We start from the raw sequence: 22500 nt of genomic DNA, 5'->3' as shown, positions 1-22500 counted from the left end.
TTCATATGTTACAAAGGAGGAATCTGCAAGACCGGGTTAGATTAGAAACATGAGTTGAAAACAACAACTGGTTGTCCAAAGTTATGCCCAGGCTACGGGCAGCTTCGGATGGTGATACCAGGGAGTTCTTAAAGGAAACAGTGAGGTCATGGTAAGGGTTGGGAGTACCTGGGATGAACAGAAGCTCAGTTTTACTGGGGTTGAGCTTCAAGTGGTGGGCTGTCATCCATGACGCAATGTCAGTCAAGCATGCTGAGATACATCTGGAGACCTGCGTGTCAGAGGGTGAAAAAGAAAGAAATAATTGAGCATCGTCGGCATAGCAGTGGTAGGAGAAACCATGAGAAGATATTACATCACCAAGAGAACGAGTATACAAAGAGAAGAGAAGGGGGCCCAATACTGAGCCTTGTGGAACACCAGTGGAGAGTCTACACGGTTTGGATGTGGATCCTCTCCATGTCACCTGATAGGACTGAAACCATCTCCAAGCAGAGACAGTCACACCAAGCCAGAGAGAAGAATGTTGTGGTTCACTGTGTCAAAGGCTGCTGAAAGGTCTAGAAGAATCAAAACAGATGACTGTTTGGCAGCTTTAGCAGCATGAAGTTTCTCAGTCACCCCTATGAGGGCCGTTTCTGTAGAATGTGCCAGTTTGTAGCCAGACTGATTGGGATCATGCAGCTTGTTCTGGGTGAGAAAAAGAGACAATTGATTATAAACTGCTCATTCAAGGGCTTTTGAGAGGAAAGAGAGAAGTAATACCGGTCTGTAGTTGGTAACACTGGAGCTGTCAAGTGTGGCCTTCTTGAGGATTGGTACCACCCTGGCAGTTTTGAATGCAGTTTGCATGTATCCAGAAGATAAGGAGTTGTTGATGATGACAGAGATGAAAGGAAGCAGATCTCTTGCGATTGTCTGGAACAGAGCAGAAGGAATCGGATCCAGCGGACATGTAGTCGGTTTGCTGGAAGTCAGGAGTTGAAGAATTTCATCTGTGGAGAGAGGAGAAAAAGAAGTCAAGAGTTGGATGTTGGGGAATGCACATTAGTTGGAGGAGTGGGAACAGTGGAAAAGGACTGGTGGATTTCTGCAACCTCCTCCTCAAAGAAGATGATAAAATCCTCAGGAGTAAGAGATGAGGAAGGAGGGGGAGGGGAGGATTAAGGAGAGAAGAAAAATAGTGAAGAGCTTGTGTGGATCAGATGATGATGATTCAAATTTCTCTCTGTAGTAGGATGACTTTGCAGATGTTACTTCCAGTAGCAACATCCACTGGTCTGCTCAGTCTGAGGCCAGTGTGTGTCTTAGATCTTCACAGTTAAATGGTGTTCTTGTTTGCAAAGATTAGTGGAAATATTTTAGTCTGATGATTCAGTCGTTTGTGTTTTATAGTGAGTAAGTGTCGTGCCTCTTCTGTTGTTCTTGGGCGGTATTACTATCTAACAGAATTTACAGTGTTTTTGTTCAGTGTGTTTTGACTGCACTCTGTGAATATGTTGTGTTATGGTGTGAATATGTTGGTAATTGTCATTTAAAGTTATTTATAGTGTTTACTGGAAATCTATGAGCAGGTCTGAAGTCTGAGGGCAGAGAATAGGGTGTACTCCCCTGGGAGACAGAGGGGGGGCGGAGTGGGTGTGTGATCTCGGTTTGTGTCTTTCTTGGGCTCATTTTTATTCTGACTTGGTTTTCAGATTAATGTCAGGAGTGTGAATCACACACTGTTTTCCTCCAGAGCTTCTGAGCCCCTCCCAGCAGTGCCCCTAACCTTCACGTGAAGTGTGAACATTCACGTGGAAGCGGCCGCATGCACGAGGGGGTGTGGGCTGTGCTCAGCACCCCACTGTATCCACGACAACCACAGGTGTCCGCGTCACACTGCTGTGGGATCATATTACACTCAGTACACGTTTAGGGGTAGAGAGCTTACATTTTCTTTATTAAGCTCAGAGGAATCAGACATTTATTTAGTTTTTCATGTGTTTGAGTGGAAGCCATATGATGACTGGGGTCAAAAATAAACAAAAATGCAATCATGTATGTGTGCAGACCCAGAAACAGAACATGTGTGTGTGCAGGTCCAGAAACAGAACGTGTGTGTGTGCAGGTCCAGAAACAGAACATGTGTGTGTGCAGGCCCAGAAACAGAACGTGTGTGTGTGCAGGTCCAAAAACAGTGAGATTCCCATGTGCAGCACCACTCTGCCGTGTGCACTCTCGTGTGCAGCATTACTGTAAATTTTCTTGGTGATTTAAATTTGTTTTGGGTGTTCTATGTTTTTTTGAGCTGTATTGTCATTTTGAGTGACAAGTTCACACCCAAGACCCAGAGTTCCACTTTACACCGTCACCATGTAGAAGACTTACACTGTCTACTATTACACTGATACCCCTCTCCCTCTCTCACTCTCTCTCTCCCTCTCTCTCTCCCTCTCTCTCTCCCCCTCTCGCTCTCTCTCTGTCCCTCTCTCACTCTCTCTCTCACTCTCTCTCTCTCTCTCTCTCCATCTCTCTCTCTCTCTCTCCCTCTCTCTCCCTCTCTCTCTCTCTCTCTCTCCCTCTCACTCTCTCTCTCTCTCACTCTCTCTCCCTCTCTCTCTCTCTCTCTCTCTCTCTCTCTCCCTCTCTCTCTCTCTGTCCCTCTCTCACTCTCTCTCTCTCTCTCTCTCTCTCTCTCTCTCTCTCTCTCTCTCTCCCTCTCTCCCTCTCTCCTCAGACGTGCAGCATATAAAGAGAAGAGACATCATACTGAAGCGTGAACTGGGTGAGGGGGCCTTTGGGAAGGTTTTCCTGGCAGAGTGTTATAACCTCAGTCCCACCAAGGACAAGATGTTCGTGGCTGTCAAGGTAAGAGATGGTGTGTCCATGGGAACGGGGTGACCTCCGTCTCGAGTTACACGAGCCCCACTGCCGAGCTCACGGCCCACACACACACACACACACACACACACACACACACACACACACACACACAATCGTCCCATGGCTTAGAGAGGCAGGCTCACGGCCCACGTGCAGAAAGAAGGCCTACTTTGAGTAGTGGAAGGATCAATAGTAATGACTGGTGGTGTATGTGTGTGTGGGTTAAAGCGTATCACAATACCCTGGAGAGAAACCAGTGAGTTACGGGTATACAACACAGTGTACAGTAACCTCTGACTAATACCTAATACCCAGCATCACCTACTGAAAGCTCCAAGTAGTCACCCGGGGCAAAAAGAGTCCAGTCCGTGACCGTTCAGATCCAGTCTACCATCAGGACAGGTTTCCCGGTAAAGACCCTCTCAGGAGAATGCTACTTTAACTTTCTTTTATGAAATCTTTTTGCATGTTGTGTTATTACCAAGCTGTTCAATATTATGGAGTCTTGTGGAATAATTGTGGAATAATTGTGGTATAATTGTGGAATAATTGTTGGTTGTTGTTACAGTTGTGGTGGGCATGGTGTGCGGGAGGAGGAGAGGCCTGCAGTGACTGAGTTTAATTAGTTTACTCACTCCTCCCCTTCACAAGACTCCTCCCCTTCACAAGACTCCTCCCTCTCCCAACACTTCTCCCTGTGTGTGCGTGTGGGGGGCTTTCTCTGGAAGCTGTAAGACCCAGCATATATTCATCATCCGTGCTGTTTAATAGCCATAACTGATGTGTTCCCGTGTGTGACTGACCCACGTGTGTTGGCGGTGTGGAGACAGGCACATGCCAACCTCCGGGAACTCACACATGACACACATGTACACACACATGACTTAACTGGGTGTGTACAGAGTGAAAATATGAAAATATGACCAACTTTCAAAGACATGTAAACCATGCACCACCACGTCAATCAACACATTTATCACATCATTTATTAATATTTGGAGTACTTTCCTTCACACACATATGACCTGTCCTCCGGGGGGGTCTAGCTCCTGAAAATGGGCTGTTTCCATCGCTATTCCACTCAGGTTGTGTCCCACATGTTACTGCTCCCTTTGTAAGGCTCACAGATGGAAACATTGCGTTTAAAGTGAAAAGCAATTCCAGCCGGCAGGTCCATCAAAGCCTGCACCTGGAATGCAATTTGCAGAGACCGAGGATCCCCCTATAAACACGCAGCCGCCTGAACACAGCGTTTATGCCTTCATGTCCCATCGGCACCTAGAGATCTCTGCAGCCTGTGGGTTAATCAGACAGATCAGGTGTTGCAGGACATTTAGACTGTTGGCTGACAGGGGACGGTTGTCTTCATAACTGTTTCATGACAGGGGACAGATGTCTCCATAACTGTTGACTGACAGGGGATGGATGTCTCCGTAACTGTAACATAATTGGCGGCATTTGTTTGTCCTTGTTCAATGTACTTACATGTACTTACTACTTAGTACAAGGGGGTGAGGGAACACAATTCCTGAATTCCTAACCTGTATCATCAGGGACAAGTCAGAATTCCTGACATGAATCATTGTAAGTCAGGAATTGTTATGAGAAATACAGCAAAGTTAGTGACGAGCTTTGTCCCTTTTTTATTAACACCTGTTATGTTTCTACCCAAGTGAGTTTTTGCCAAAACGTCGCTTTAGCATATAGGTCATGGAAACAGAAACGGTTAGTAAAATTCTAGCTTGAAATGTTCCATTGTAGCATATAACAACTAAAGCTTCATAGAACTTAAATGGAAACAATAAAGTTCAAGTTCAAGTGTTTAAGAATAGAAATATTACAACATGCAGGTAGACCAATATGTGTGATATTATGTAATACATAAGGCTGAATGGAACTAAGATAGCCAGGCAGGCAGACAGACAGGCAGGCAGGCAGACAGACAGACAGACAGACAGACAGGCAGGCAGGCAGGCAGGCAGACAGGCAGACAGGCAGGCAGGCAGGCAGGCAGGCAGGCAGGCAGGCAGGCAGACAGACAGACAGGCTCTTTTCCTGTTTGGTTTCACATTAAATACATTTAGACGTAGTGCCCTCAGACATACGGCACAATCAGAAGCGAAACGTTTCTAGAAGCTCATGATTACAGTCACAGTTTCTGTCTTTGACCAGCTCACCTTCACGAGGGGGCATGCCAGAGCAGGAAACTCAGCACAGTGTGTATCGTTCTGCCCACAGTCGATGTGGGCATTGTTAATCTACCCCCACAGCGTGAGAGGACTCTGGTGTTGGGGGAGACCTGCCATAAGATGGCTCATCCTCACAGACAAGAGCAGCTCGCACTGCACACACTGTTCCACTGGACTGGTACCTGGCATAGCAGTAATGGCTAACGTGCAGAGCCCTATCTACACGTTGAAATTAATTGGTTAATTTAGATCATTCTGATTGGCTCAACACTCCAAGGTGACACATGCTACTTTGGACCTTTGCCCTGAAGGCTGTTGGATAATAGAGAGAGCTGGTATCACTTATACAGGGCTGGTATCACCCGTACAGCCCTATTGACAGGACTGGTATCACATTTACTGCCACAGTCAACAGGGCTGTTGTTAGCTAAACTGCCCCTATCGACCGAGCTGGTATCAGCTAAATAGCTCCTATCAACAGGGCTGGTATCACCCGTACAGCCTATATCAATACAGCTGGTGTCACCTTTACAGACCTTCCCATGGGGCTGGTATCACATTTACAGCCCCAAAGCCTGTAGGTGGGTTTTACCCATTACAGGCCCTATGAGAAGGCTGAAGGGCAGGTGGGTTCAGGGGTGACAGCTATGTCATGCCAGACTTGACTCAGATTTGGAGGGAGGTTTTCCCATCTCTGCTGTGAGGCCCCAGTTAATCTCCATATCTCTTACAGCAGTGTGTGTGAGTGGTGATGAAAGTTCAGGTTTAAATGAATCCGAGATTCATCAGAACCAGGCAGATGGATCAGGCCCAACCATGAGACTGGGAGACGGTTCATGACAAACAAACCCACTGGGGTGTGTGTGTGTATAAAGACATGGTTTGCTACCCAGGAGCAAGTTTAATCTGTCCGGATGGCAGCGATGGAGATGTGGAGTGTCAGGTGCAGCTTAGGGGCAGACAGCTGAGCAGGTACACACACACCTGTACTGTGAGGACTTAGAGTCAGCACTCAGTGCGTGTTGTTGTTTAAATCAACTCCAGTGCACATGTGACGTTAATACTGAACAAATCCCCCACACCACTGAGATTGTTCTGGATGTTTCTGTGTTGTCACTTCATCTGCATTTTAATCATGTTTTATTTATCACGGAAAAAAAAGCGTTCGACTCTGTGCGCAACCGTCCATAGAGGCACAGAACTGGGCACACAGCCAGGATGCAACAAAATGAGTCTCTGCTTTATTGCAATGGTTCAAAAAAGCATGAAAAATAATCTTCTGGGGAAAAAAGCAAAAGGATTTGATAAAGCTGAGATAAGATAAGATAAGTGTTGCATTGTGAGTTTTCCCTAAACTCAGCTGCAAGATAATCAAGGAAATTCAGAGGCTTCTGTGTTCATTAGTGAGACGGTTGTCCTCCGAGTCAGAGCTGTAACATTGAATGTGGTCGCGTCTTCTGCTTCACATGCTCTACTGCGCTGTGGGACTGAGGCCCTGCGTTTACTGTCCAGCTGTGACGTGGTTCTTTATGTGTGTTACTTGTCTGGTGTACCGATTAATTCATGCCTGGTGTGTGCGTGTGTGTGTTGTTCCACTAATTCAGGCACTACTTTGTGTTGTGTGTGGGGCAGATTCTGAAGGTACTTTGTGTTTGTGTGTGTGTGTGTGTGTGTGTGTGTGTGTGTGTGTGTGTGTGTGGGGCAGACTCTGAAGGACCCCACACTGGCAGCGAGGAAGGATTTCCAGAGAGAAGCGGAGCTCCTGACCAACCTGCAGCATGAGCACATAGTGAAGTTCTATGGCGTATGTGTGGACGGCGACCCGCTCATCATGGTCTTTGAGTACATGAAGCACGGAGACCTGAACAAGTTCCTCAGGTTCACTACACGACTCTTATCTTCAGCCTTGTGTACAGTACACCTTCTGTTCTTTACACTAGGACACTTGTCTGCTCTTGTCTGCTGTTACTTACTTAAACAACACAGAAATACACATCAGTTTCTCCAGAGATTAGTGATGTGACACGTGGTGATGGACTCGTGGATTCTGAGGGATCATCACGTACTGAGTTGGTCTCAGCAGGGACATGCTGGTGTCAGCAGGAGATACTGGGTCATACTGGGTTGTACTGGGCTGTACTGAGCTGTACTAAGCTGTATTGGGCCGTACCGAGCTGTATTGGGCCATGCTGAATCATTTCAGGCCCTGCCTCTATGCAGCAGTGTCAGCACACAGACCCAGACCAGACACAGATTGGGTCCAGTACCAGACCCAGTACCAGACCCAATACCAGACCCAGTACCAGACCCAATGCCAGACCCAGTACCAGACCCAGTACCAGACATAGTACCAGACATAGTACCTGGCCCAGTACCAGACCCAGTACCAGACCCAGTACCAGGCCCAATGCCAGACCCAGTACCAGACCCAGTACAAGACCTAGTACCTGGCCCAGTACCAGGCCCAGTACCAGACCCAACTCCAAGATCAGTACCAGGCCCAGTACCAGACTCAGTACCAGATCCAGTACCAGGCCCAGTACCAGACCCAACTCCAAGATCAGTACCAGGCCCAGTACCAGACTCAGTACCAGACCCAGTACCAGTCTCAGTACCAGGCCCAGTACCAGACCCAGTACCAGGCCCAATGCCAGACCCAGTACCAGACCCAGTACCAGACCCAGTACCAGACCTAGTACCTGGCCCAGTACCAGGCCCAGTACCAGACCCAACTCCAAGATCAGTACCAAGTCCAGTACCAGACTCAGTACCAGACCCAGTACCAGTCTCAGTACCAGTACCAGACCCAGTACCAGGCCCAATGCCAGACCCAGTACCAGACCCAGTACCAGATCCAGTACCAGACCTAGTACCTAGCCCAGTACCAGGCCCAGTACCAGACCCAACTCCAAGATCAGTACCAGGTCCAGTACCAGTCTCAGTACCAGACCCAGTACCAGGCCCAGTACCAGACCCAGTACCAGGCCCAGTACCAGTCTCAGTTCCAGGCCCAGTACCAGACCCAGTACCAGGCCCAGTACCAGGTCCATAGTGAAGTGTATGAGGAGCTCAGTAGTGGTGGATGTGTCTTCAGATTTTTAAAGTAATATTTAAATACTTGTATGAAAATCTGACAGAACTGCAGCCTTTAGTCTCGACGTTAACGCTGTGTGAGACGAGACGAGACCTCGACATTAACGCTGTGTGAGACGAGATGAGACCTCGGTCTCTCATTTCCTCTCGGCCCTCTGATAGCGCCTCATCGCTGGCTCTCATGCCCTGATAGATGACTCACAACTGTGCACAAAATTATAGTCCAAGAAACGGAAGGAGGAAACAAAACCGTGATAAGAATTTATGCTCCCAGACACTGTCTGACATACATGCAGTGGAATTCTGTTCCTGCTCCCAGCGTGTGTGTGTGGGGAAGGGTCCAGAGTCACCACACGCTGCTCAGTAGGGATGCTGGCACTGGACTGACCGTGAGAAAGATCACTGCACTAGCGTTAGCAGAAGCGAGTTTGCCTGGTTAGAACAGCCTGCTGTGTTTCTGCTCAAGCACACATGCTTATAGATTTTGTGTCACACAGTTTGAGGCGTGTCTCAGTAGAGTAGTTGGTGATAGGACAAAGGTATGTGAAAGTCCTTCCCACTTGATGCTGATTGGTTATCCTCTGCCCGCAGAGCCCATGGGCCTGACGCCATGATCCTGGTTGATGGACAGCCGTTGCAGACCAATGGGGAGCTGGGCCTGTCCCAGATGCTGCACATCGCCACGCAGATCGCAGCAGGCATGGTGTACCTGGCATCTCAGCACTTTGTGCACAGAGACCTGGCCACACGCAACTGCCTGGTGGGCAACGGACTCCTCGTGAAGATCGGAGACTTCGGAATGTCGCGGGACATCTACAGCACTGACTACTACCGGGTACGTGGGAAATGTTGTTGTGTAGCAGTTCTTACTAACCCAGGACAAGCCAAGCTGCTCGGCTTTCCCGAGCATGGTGTGTGAAGCAAACAGAGGGCTGCAATTATTTTAACACAGAGCAGAACAGCAGGCATCAGATTTCAAATGGATCTTCCATTAAGTGGCTACGGGCAGAATTAGGTGACTGATTAACCATCAGACGCCTGTGAAATACACATTCATTCTGCATCTCGGGATTGTAAATTGTGATAGATTCGTAATTACCTTGCTAAACTTGGCTCATATTTCATCTGCTTTTGGCAGCAGCGAACATTGCCTGATAACTATTGGCTGGGTGTTGGTAGTATACAGATCTCTCTTGCGCTAAAGCCTGTTGATTCTATGTGGAGCTGCATGTCACAGTGTTAGAGGAATAGTTCATGGAAATCCCAGTTAATGTGTTTAACAAGTCATAGAAACCAGTTAATGGTGTTAACAGGTCATAGAAACCAGTTAATGAGGTTAACAGGTCATAGAAATCTGTTAATGAGGTTAACAGGTCATAGAAACCAGTTAATGAGGTTAAAGGGGTATAGAAACCAGTTAATGAGGTTAAGGGGGTATAGAAACCAGTTAATGAGGTTAAGGGGGTATAGAAACCAGCAGAGACAGGTTAGCAGGTTTGTTTGTATAACGCTGACTGCATCCAGCTAGTCTGGAGTGGAGTTGGTGTTGGAGTTAGCATAGCTGGGTAAGGCCATCACTGCAGCTCAGGGACACTAACCTCCACCAGCCAGGGTTCAGTCTCGCTGGGACACCAGTCAGGGTTCAGTCCCACTGGACTTCACACTGCAGGCCCTGGTCTCTGACACACAGCATACAGTCTGAAATATTACATGGTGTTGATACATCTGTCTAAAACATCCCACACGTTACACCGCCTTTCCAATTTAAACATCAGATTCTTAACCTCATGTTATTGTTATGGATCTGCATGTTTCCATAGGAGGATCTTACAATAGACTCACAATAATATTACTTTTTTTTTAAATATTGAAAAAATATGTGTGTGTGTGTGTGTGTGTGTGTATATATATATAAAATCACAGACTATCTTTATCAAATCAAGGCACATAGCTGGAGGTTTCTGGAACAGGCGCGCTGCGCAGGGACCTAGGTGTGATTGTAATTGAGTGTCGTCGGCACTATTGGAAACAAACTCAGGTCTGTTGTAATGCTCAGTCCTTCAGGAGGCTTCCAACACACGTGTGTAATTCTGAACCTCGCAGTTCAAGCGTGGCTCCTCGCACTGTAGCTACGATGCTAAACGAAGCTTGTGCACCTGTCGCAACAATTTCATGACTTGAATGGAGAGAGTGAAACACAGGCAGGAGTTCAATTAACCTGCATTACGCAGAACAACCTGATTCTGTCAGTGGTGCCGTCACTCCTCGTATCTGTCAGCCACGTGGGAACAGTTCAGGGAACTCACAACAAGAGAAGAGAAGTTTGGAGTTTCAAGGCTGCTCTGTGCCTTCCGCAGCTGTGTGGGAGTTGTCCTCATTGAGGACTGTGTTTCATATAGTCCATCTGATCACGTGGACCTTTGTGGAGATGTGGAACAGCTGACTGTCCGCATCAGAGCAGATGAAACACGTCTCTGAACAACTGCACAATGAGATGTAGCGGAGTTTCCTGAGGGCATAGGGCATCATGTCCCAGACCGTTCATACACAAGCCTGTTAAAACAGTGGGTGGTGTTTCATGGGCAGGCAGGATTTCTGTTCCTGGAAGATGACATTTTCAGAAAAATATATGACACGTGGATAAGGAAAAAGATGTGACAGAATTCAATTCAAACACTTTTTCTGTGTTTTATTTATGATGTGTCTGTCACCACTTCATGCAGCAGATAGTCCAGAACTTATTACGGAGTTTCTCCAGTGTTCTCAAGTTCTACCAGAAAATGCTATCAGCATGGTTTGACATGTTTTGGCCTTGGTGTTCACACATTTGGGGAGATTAGCATTTAGTGAGTACTTCCTTCTCTAATGTTAGGGGACCATGATCACACACACTGCCACTGAAAGTTGGACCCATCTTTGGGAATACAATATAATTCTTCCATGAGTCATTATAACAGGTGCTGTAGTGGTGGTGTTGCCAGTGCTGGCTGACTCCAGATCAGTTCCCAGTGTGCCAACCTGCCCATCCCTACCTCTAGGTTCCAGCTGGCTGTCGATTGGCTGAGGGAGCAGCGGGGGAGAGGCCGTTTTCGTAGCCGGCTGGGATGTATCCATAGTGATTATGAAGCAGGCTGCCTGCCAAAATCCCTGTAACAGACACCCGTGACACACTGATGCATTTCCTGCTGTAGAAGAGCCCGGTTAAGCTGACCACCTGTGGGGGCGGAGCCAGTCAGACGCGCGGTGGTCTCTCTGCAGCTCGAGTCTCACGAAAGCGAGAATGCATTACACACACACACACACACACACACACACACGCCTACATACACACACGCACACAAACCTACACACACGCACATACACACACACACACCCACACACACCTACACACACACGCAGACACACACACACATACCTACACACACTCACACATGCACTCACACACGCACACACACACACACGCAAACACCTACACACACACCTACACACGCACACAAACCTACACACACGCACACATACACACACACACACGCACACAAACCTACACACACACACCTACACACACACACACACACACGCACACAAACCTACACACACGCACACATATACACACACACACACACACACACCTACACACACACACACGCACACAAACCTACACACACACACACATACACACACACACACACACACACGCACACAAACCTACACACACACGCACACAAACCGACACACACACACACACACATACACACACACACACACACACGCACACAAACCGACACACACACACACACATACACACACACACACACACACACACACACACATACACACACACACACACACGCACACAAACCGACACACACACACACATACACACACACACACACACACACGCACACAAACCTACACACACACACACATACACACCTACACACACACACACGCACACAAACCTACACACACACACACATACACACACACACACACACACACGCACACAAACCTACACACACACGCACACAAACCGACACACACACACACACACATACACACACACACACACACACACGCACACAAACCGACACACACACACACATACACACACACACACACACACACACGCACACAAACCTACACACACACGCGCACATGTACACACACACACACCTACACACACACACACACACACACACACGTTCGGACACCTCCAGTTTCTGCTTCACCTGTCAGTGTGGCTTGTGTCTGAGCCCCAGGACATGGAAACGTTTAGTCAAGATTTTCAGCTGACATGGCAGATGCAGCCAGGCTCTGTATCCTGTCCAATGTTGCTTTAAAAACCGTGAAACCTGAATGGCTTCACATGTCCTCATCCACCAGGTATCAGCACACCTGGAATTTGCCGTTAGCCACAGTACTGTGGGTTTGTCATGTAAGGTCAGAATTACTGCTGTAGCATGTCGTAAATCAACCGTGACTGACCAAAGAGCTTTACCTCAACTAACAAAGACACGTAGCATTAGCGCTAAAGTGTTGAGTGAGTACATACACAGAGGTGGCAAAGCTAGGGTTGTGCGTGAGACATAGACGTCCCTGGCGCGGCTAAGCACTCACAACAGCCTTCCGCTTCCTTAAAGGTGCTTGGCATGGGAATTCACATTCTGAGAGCATCCCAGCAGGTAAACTTTTCCATTACCTTCCTTGTATTCTCTAACTTGTGCTTATTTGGTAGACATCTTTAAAATTTTAAAACACAGAATTTAAAGAAAGATTTCTACAAAAAACCAAAAAACTCCCATATACTTAAATAACTACAGCCATGTCTTATCAAAGTCTATGTTAGCATTGAATGGGAAGTTTTCAAACTAAATGACATGCGTAGTCTTTACATGTGTCAACACGTGTAAGTTAACGTGTGTCATAACATGTGCATCTTAACATGTGTAACGTAACATGTATCTTAATATATGTGCCTCAACATACATCCTTTAACATATGTATCTTTGCTTTTCTCTTCACATGAGATATGACATTCAGTGTTACGCTTGCTGTTTGCACACTCAATGTTACACATTCTGCTTCTCCTTGAAGCCTCAGACCCAGATGATTAGATCGACCAGTGACCACACCAGTGACCACACCAGTGACCACACCAGTGACCACAGTTTGTGTCCACGAGTTCCTGTTCTCTGCCATAATGAGAAAATCTATTACTAACAGAAGGGTTGGGGGGGGGGGGAGTCACCAAATTAGACATGCTAATTACTGCAGTGTGACTCACATCCGATATTCCCACCCTGTCAGATATTCCCACCTTGTCCGGTATTCCCACCCTGTCGGATATTCCCATCTTGTCCGGTATTCCCACCCTGAGTGCTGATTGTTCTGGCTTTCTATACAATGGTCTTGCAGACTGGACGGACAAACATCTTTCTTGCTTTCACACTTGCTGCCAGTCATAATTGCATTCCACCGGAGTTCTGCTGTTCCAAGCGGAGTTCCACTGTCAGAATCCCGCATGTTCTCAGTGTTCAGTTGCATATGGAAAGAGGCCAGAAGCAGAAATACAACCAGTTTATTTTGTCTCCCAACACACACACACACACAGGAACCAGGCTAGCCCCGTGCTCGCTCTGCTCCCAACACACACACACACACACACACACACACACACACACAGGAACCAGGCTAGCCCCGTGCTCGCTCTGCTCCCAACACACACACACACACACACACACAGGAACCAGGCTAGCCCCGTGCTCGCTCTGCTCCCAACACACACACACACAGGAACCAGGCTAGCCCCGTGCTCGCTCTGCTCCCAACACACACACACACACACACACACACACACACACACACACACACACACACACACACACACACACACACACACACAGGAACCAGGCTAGCCCCGTGCTCGCTCTGCTCTGGAGACACATGACTTGTAAAGGCAGAGAATCATCTCCTCCTTTCCTCTAGTTCCTTTCCCATTCTCTCTTGCTCTTTTCTGCTCTTTCTTTCCTTCTCCCTCTCTCTCCCCCTCCCCCTCTCTCTTTCTGCTGAGACACACTTATTCTCTGTGAGACTCACACGTATGTGCTGCGGTCCTGGATTGTTCTCTCCACTCTTTGAGTGCTAGTTCAGAATTGTGCTGCTGGACTGGACAGCTATGAGGGGAGGGAGGGAGAGAGAGAGAGAGCGAGAGAGAGAGAGAGAGACAGAGGTAGAGAGAGAGAGGGAGAGAGAGAGAGAGAGAGGGACTGATGAGAGTCTGGAGGTTTATTGTGTGGGGACTACAGGGAAGCCTGATTACAGGGAAGTCTGATTACAGGGAAGTCTGATTACCTCTCACTGGCCCCAGAAGTTCCTTACGCTCAGTACAGCCATTACTACATTCACACCGTTAATTAGAGCACCTCAGGCTCCCTCTCCATCTCCTTTTGTCTCCATATATCTCATTGTGTCTCTCTATTTTTCAAACTGGCATCTGAGATCAAGAAAAAAGAAAGAAGCACATTGTTTTTGCAGATCCTGAGTTTCATGTCTGTCTGAAATGGCCCCATTCACTCACTCTTTCATTTTAGTTTTTGTGTAGCGGAGTTCCTTCCTGTCTGATCGACAGTAATGAGTCACTCATACTCAGCCTGTCAGTTCACCATCTAAAGTGCGACCTTTGTTCTGCTCAGATGAAGCGTAGCTTGGTGTTGCCGAGCCAATGGATATTTTACCATAATCGAATGAATAGATTATAGATAAGATAATAGATTAAGGTAAATGTCTTTATAAAAACATTTGTAAAGTGGCCTATTCATATGAATAGCTGAGTTTTGGAAAGCTCAGCTTTGCTGAGAGTGCTGAGAAATTGTGTTAAATGAAAGTTACATCAGAATTGTATGTATAACACAGTTTAAACAAATATATGTATAACGCAGGTTAAACACATGTACGTATAACACAGGTTAAACACGTGTATGTATAACACAGGTTAAACACGTGTATGTATAACACAGGTTAAACACGTGTATGTATAACACAGGTTAAACACGTGTATGTATAACACAGGTTAAACACGTGTATGTATAACACAGGTTAAACACGTGTATGTATAACACAGGTTAAACACGTGTATGTATAACAGTTTAAACACATACATGTATAACAGGTTAAACACGTATATGTATAACACAGTTTAAACACATATATGTATGACACAGGTTAAACACGTGTACGTATAACACAAGTTAAACACGTGTATGTATAACACAGTTTAAACACATACATGTGTGACACAGGTTAAATACGTGCATGTATAACACAGGTTAAACACGTGTATGTATAACACAGGTTAAACACATACATGTATGACACAGGTTAAACACGTGTATGTATAACACAGGTTAAACACGTGTATGTATAACACAGGTTAAACACATACATGTATAACACAGGTTAAACATGTGTATGTATAACACAGGTTAAACACATACATGTGTGACACAGATTAAATACTTGTATATATAACACAGGTTAAACACGTGTATGTATAACACAGGTTAAACACGTGTATGTATGACACAGGTTAAACACGTGTATGTATAACACAGGTTAAACACGTGTATGTATGACACAGGTTAAACACGTGTATGTATAACACAGGTTAAACACGTGTATGTATAACACAGGTTAAACGCATACATGTATAACACAGGTTAAACACGTGTATGTATAACACAGGTTAAACACGTGTATGTATAACAGGTTAAACACATACATGTATGACACAGGTTAAATACGTGTATGTATGACACAGGTTAAACGCATACATGTATAACACAGGTTAAACACGTGTATGTATAACACAGGTTAAACACGTGTATGTATAACACAGGTTAAACACATACATGTATGACACAGGTTAAACACATGTATGTATAACACAGGTTAAACACGTGTATGTATGACACAGGTTAAACACGTGTATGTATGACACAGGTTAAACACGTGTATGTATAACACAGGTTAAACACGTGTATGTATGACACAGGTTAAATACGTGTATGTATAACACAGGTTAAATACGTGTATGTATAACACAGGTTAAATACGTGTATGTATAACACAGGTTAAACACGTGTATGTATAACACAGGTTAAACACGTGTATGTATGACACAGGTTAAACACGTGTATGTATAACACAGGTTAAACACGTGTATGTATAACACAGGTTAAACACGTGTATGTATAACACAGGTTAAATACGTGTATGTATGACACAGGTTAAACACGTGTATGTATAACACAGGTTAAACACGTGTATGTATGACACAGGTTAAACACGTGTATGTATGACACAGGTTAAATACGTGTATGTATGACACAGGTTAAACACGTGTATGTATAACACAGGTTAAACACGTGTATGTATAACACAGGTTAAATACGTGTATGTATGACACAGGTTAAATACGTGTATGTATAACACAGGTTAAACACATGTATGTATAACACAGGTTAAACACGTGTATGTATAACACAGGTTAAACACGTGTATGTATAACACAGGTTAAACACGTGTATGTATGACACAGGTTAAACACGTGTATGTATAACACAGGTTAAACACGTGTATGTATGACACAGGTTAAATACGTGTATGTATAACACAGGTTAAATACGTGTATGTATGACACAGGTTAAATACGTGTATGTATAACACAGGTTAAACACATGTATGTATAACACAGGTTAAACACGTGTATGTATAACACAGGTTAAACACGTGTATGTATGACACAGGTTAAACACGTGTATGTATAACACAGGTTAAACACGTGTATGTATAACACAGGTTAAACACGTGTATGTATAACACAGGTTAAACACGTGTATGTATAACACAGGTTAAACACGTGTATGTATAACACAGGTTAAACACGTGTATGTATAACACAGGTTAAACACGTGTATGTATAACACAGGTTAAACACGTGTATGTATAACACAGGTTAAACACGTGTATGTATAACACAGGTTAAATACGTGTATGTATGACACAGGTTAAATACGTGTATGTATAACACAGGTTAAACACGTGTATGTATGACACAGGTTAAACACGTGTATGTATGACACAGGTTAAACACGTGTATGTATAACACAGGTTAAACACGTGTATGTATAACACAGGTTAAACACGTGTATGTATAACACAGGTTAAATACGTGTATGTATGACACAGGTTAAATACGTGTATGTATAACACAGGTTAAACACGTGTATGTATAACACAGGTTAAACACATGTATGTATAACACAGGTTAAACACGTGTATGTATAACACAGGTTAAACACGTGTATGTATGACACAGGTTAAACACGTGTATGTATAACACAGGTTAAACACGTGTATGTATAACACAGGTTAAACACGTGTATGTATAACACAGGTTAAACACGTGTATGTATAACACAGGTTAAACACGTGTATGTATAACACAGGTTAAACACGTGTATGTATGACACAGGTTAAACACGTGTATGTATGACACAGGTTAAACACGTGTATGTATAACACAGGTTAAACACGTGTATGTATAACACAGGTTAAACACGTGTATGTATAACACAGGTTAAACACGTGTATGTATAACACAGGTTAAACACGTGTATGTATAACACAGGTTAAACACGTGTATGTATAACAGTTTAAACACGTGTATGTATAACACAGGTTAAACACGTGTATAAACACGTTAAACTCCGTTGAGCTGTGTGCCATCGTGAGTGTGAGTCGATAGTTTGCATGCGAAGCTCTCTGAAGGCCATGTCCCTGTCAGCCGTGCAGGCGATCATGAGCCTAATTAACACAGCCCACTGCCTCCCACAGGAAGCTGTGCAGTGCAGGAGTGCAGGCCAGCCAAGATGAATGCTGTGCTGGGTAATCGATTCATATCTGGCTGGGGGACGGCCTGGAGGGCCACTTCATTTATATCTCTCAGTGGTTTGAAGCTATCAAACTTCTTTAATGGATAAGTTTTTCCCACTCTGTCTCTCTCTCTCTCTCTCCTTTCTCTCATTTCTCTTTCGCTCAGGGCTTTTTCTCATCCCCTCTTTTACAGAGCTGAACAAATCACTCTTTTCTTATTGATTTCTTTCAGTACTCAAAGAGCCAGTAATGTGTCAACCTGCCACTTTAATTAAAACAAATCAGAACCAAAATAATGCAATATGCACATAACTGATCAAATATTAAACCCCCTTTACCTTTAAAAGAAACCTTGAGTCTAAACATGAGTCTGGTACTTGGCTAACATTCTCTGCCTCAGTGTAAATTATGATGTTTCATGTACCTCTGCATGCTATTGACCTGTGATGTCACGTGCCATCTGATAGGTCGGCGGTCATACCATGCTGCCCATTCGTTGGATGCCTCCAGAAAGCATCATGTACAGGAAGTTCACCACGGAGAGCGATGTCTGGAGCTTTGGGGTTATCCTCTGGGAAATCTTCACCTATGGGAAGCAGCCATGGTTCCAGCTGGCTAATAATGAGGTAACTGCATAATAACAGCATCATAGTTACATCATCACTGCATCACCATTTCACCATCAGATCATCATCAGTTAATTGGCACAGCATCAATACAGCACCAACACTACTTTGCCACTGCATTATCACTGTAACAACACTGCATCAACACATCATCACTGCATTATCAATGCATCAACACATCATCATTACCTCATTACAGTGTCACCACTATACAGTCGCTGCATCGTCACTGCATCTTCACTGCATTATCACAGTATCACCACATCATCACTGTCACGGCATCATCACTGCATTATCACTGAATCATTACAGAATTATCACTGCATGAGCACTGCATTGTCACTGCATTATGCTGTTTGTGTTTGTGGTGGCCCTACTCAAACACATCCTCCTCATCTCCTGCTCAGGCTCCATAACTACATGGTGAGTGACATAATGCAACATCACAGACTATTACACAACTTTATCTGACATAACGTGATGACATCACATGACCTACAGAACTGCTGTGTTCTTGAGTTAGTGCGCTCCATCTTCAGTTGCAGTGTAGCGCTGTGGTCTGGTTTAGCGTAGCCTGTGGCTGGCATGCTTAAGTAGGAAATCAATGAAACTTTACGCCAGGAGAACAAGAGGACCGTTAAGTGGGCACAAGCGGAAAGCTCTGGCCCTGCTGGTGCTCCCCGTAGAACGGAGGCTCAGTGGCTCAGTGGTGAAGCTACTGGACTGCTAATCCAAAGGTTGCCAGTTCATTTCACACCACCAGCAGGTTGCCACTGTTGGGCCCCTGAAAAAGACCCTTAACCCTCAATTACTCAAGTTGTGTTCAGATCTAATTGTAAAATACTTTGGATAAAAGCATCAGCTAAACACTGTAAAGGCTTGTTATTGTGAGCCAGGACGAGCCCACAGGTCTCCGTGTCCAGCATCGTGAACAGGAGGGCACAGCAGAACAGACTATTGCTTAGAACATTTTCTGGATCAGTTGCTGCCTGCAGTTAACCCTAAATTTACTTCTAATCCTAAATTGACCCTAATCCTAAACCTAACCTTAATCCTAACACCAACCCTAACCCTAACACCAACCCTAACCCTGACCCTAACACTAATCCTAGCCCTAAAACCAATTCTAACCCTACCTTAATCCTGTGCACCTGTCTGAGTTTGCAGTGATGGTCTACCCACAGTTAGGGCAAACTGTTAGGGGGATGTGATGTCAAATGAGATTTACACTTCACTACGTTATAGATTGAGGCTTAATGAGAACAAACAGTGCTTCTTTTCACCTGGACCTCACAGGATTGTGTTAGCACAGCACCAGCTCCATGACGCGGAGAGGAATGAGACATTCACATGAGCAGCCGGCACAGACACACACTGGACCGTTGGCCTCTCGGTGTGTGCTTTAGTACCCTCAGACAGGCTGGGTGTGTTTCCGGGTGTGTTTCTCCTGACACACCGTGGTGAAGAAAGACAGTCGTCCATGTCAGTGCTAACTGCACTAGCCAACACTGTGCTGCTTATATGCTATAATGTGCTGGTAGTATCTTTAATGGTGTGGTCATCTTATATGCTATAATATACGGGTTGAACCTTTAATGGTGTGGTCTGGTTATATGCTATAATAGGCTGGTTGTTCCTTTAATGATGTGGTCTGCTTATATGCTATAATATGCTGGTTGTACTTTAATGGTGTGATCTGCTTATATGCTATGATATGCTGGTTGTACCTTTAATGGTGTGGTCTGTGAGAACATATGTCATATCTGAGTTCCTCTGCATGACTGTTTGGCTCCTCCCTGTTTCATTGCCTTCCCTGCACTTATCTTCTCAATTTTTCTCTCCCTCTCCTCTCATCTTTCTCTCCTTTATATCTCTCCACTCCAAACTCTCCCTCCCTCTCTCCCTCCATCTCTCTCTCCCTCCCTCTCTCCCTCTCTCTCTATCCTTCCCTCTCTCTCTCTCCCTCCTTCCCTCTCTCTCCTCTCTCTCTATCCCTCTCTCTCACTCCCTCCCCCCCCCTCTCTCTCTCTCTCTCTCTCTCTCTCTCTCTCGCTCTCGCTCTCTCTCCCCCCCCTCCCCCAAGGTAATCGAGTGTATTACCCAAGGTCGGGTTCTTGAGCGGCCTCGTCTCTGTCCAAAGGAAGTGTATGACGTAATGCTGGGTTGCTGGCAGAGAGAACCACAGCAGAGGCTGAACATTAAAGACATCCAGAAAGTCCTCTATGCTTTGGGAAAAGCTGCACCTGTTTACCTGGACATCCTGGGCTGAGGGGGCAGGGCCTGCTCACACCTGCCCACCAGGACCTCAGAGAGCCGCGTCGGACACTGTAGAGTGGGGTGAACTGAAGTGCCTGCTATGATTTTCCAAATCCTGGATAAGAGCCTCTTTGAAAAGCACTTTTACATTTTGTTTACCTGCAGAGAAAATTGTCCAGTTCTGTATGAAGAGGAGACGTCTTTTTTTGTTATTGTTGTTGATTTTTTTTTCATAACATACATAAAATCAGAAAGAAGAAAAAAAAGAAACTAAAAAAATGGACAAAAACTGGGTGAAAAATGGGATCTTTCACTTTTTTGTTTCCTGACAGCTTGACAGAAGACTGAATCTCTCATGCTTGACTACTTTTTGTTCATTTTATAAATATATATTATATATATTTTGTTCTTTTCTTTTTTTTCTTTTTTGAAGTGTGGATGTCCACGATGGTTTCTTGCTAAGGGTGCGTCAGCTTTTGGAGATGACTGCTCATTGTTGCCGGGTCAGACAGCAGAAAAGGCCTTACTGCATTCTGATTGGCTGATCCTTCTCTTGACTGTAGAGGAGGTGTCCAATAGGGCTTTTAATTCCTACCGGGAGGAGCTTATTGGCCAAGGAACTCGACAGAATGAACCACTAATCAGCATAAAGGAGATCATTTAAAAGTAAAATGAATGTATATAATGTAAATTTCTGTGTCACGAACTTTAGTATGGTAACTTATTTCATTTTTCTATTTAGATGATTTTAGTTCCTTGGTGTGTTGTTACAGTGAGTAAATTCTGTAAATGTTTTGATAATATTTGAATGTTTTTAATTTTTTTTACATGGTCATAGAATGTGTCATTTTATTGATTTAAATGATTTTCATCTCATGCGTTCCTTTATTAGATTTTTTGTTTATTTGTGATTATCAGTAACTTTGAGAGGATTTCATGATAAGGCAGAGAACAGCTAGTTTGAGTGTCATAGAAGAATACTCACACCATGATGAGGAAAGATCATTACCTCACTTCCTGTGTGTCTCTTCCTGTGTGTCTCTACAAACTGGTCTCTGAATCAGCAGGAAGTCAAAGTATTCAAGGAGTTATCCCGGTCAGGACCGTCCCCCTGCTCACTGTGCTTTCATCCCTGCTATCAGTCCTTGGGTTTCATTCTTGACCATAACAACACAAATCTGTCAAAACTTTGTCAGTTCCAAACTTGGCATGTGCAGCTCTGCACACACATCAGGAGTTTATTTTTCTTGGTGGTGTTTTTTAGTATGTTACGGTGTGATAAGTATGTTAAAGCATGATGTATGTTTTGGGGGAGTTTTTTTCTCAGGCCTTGTGGTGCTAGAAAAGGCTCTGCCCCCTGCGGTCATGAACTGGGTTAAGAAGAACAGAAGATGTTTACCTGTACAGAGTTCAAACAGGTAATGCATATTACTGAGTCAAAGCATGAGCACATCTGTGGACTCACTCATCCCTGCTTTAGTGAGAGGAAACAGGGGTTTAGTCGATGTAAACACATCCCAAAATAATAACCTTCCCCA

At 44.9% G+C, this 22500-nt stretch overlaps 1 protein-coding gene across 5 annotated transcripts in view; it reads left to right on the top strand.

Moving 5' to 3' along the window:
- The window catches only part of ntrk3a (neurotrophic tyrosine kinase, receptor, type 3a), a 182124-nt gene that overhangs the window by 157243 nt on the left and 2381 nt on the right, over positions 1 to 22500 (top strand). For 4 of the 5 annotated variants that reach the window (XM_081699173.1, XM_081699171.1, XM_081699172.1 and 1 more), the window contains exons 13-17: positions 2720 to 2850; positions 6760 to 6932; positions 8739 to 8982; positions 18548 to 18706; positions 20790 to 22500. The exon at positions 20790 to 22500 is cut by the window's right edge and continues 2381 nt beyond it. In XM_081699173.1, the coding sequence (XP_081555299.1) occupies positions 2720 to 2850; positions 6760 to 6932; positions 8739 to 8982; positions 18548 to 18706; positions 20790 to 20975 (893 nt within the window). In that variant the 3' untranslated portion in view covers positions 20976 to 22500. Of the gene's footprint in view, positions 1 to 2719; positions 2851 to 6759; positions 6933 to 8738; positions 8983 to 11185; positions 11781 to 18547; positions 18707 to 20789 lie in introns of those variants that run through there. The other variant, XM_081699174.1, reaches the window with a different exon arrangement.

This window comes from Electrophorus electricus, chromosome 16, assembly GCF_041902795.1.
Source record: "Electrophorus electricus isolate QZ-2024a chromosome 16, ASM4190279v1, whole genome shotgun sequence".
Taxonomy (NCBI): domain Eukaryota; kingdom Metazoa; phylum Chordata; class Actinopteri; order Gymnotiformes; family Gymnotidae; genus Electrophorus; species Electrophorus electricus.
The sequence above is the reverse complement of the archived record's forward strand: the minus strand, read 5'-3'. Positions and strand labels throughout refer to the sequence as shown.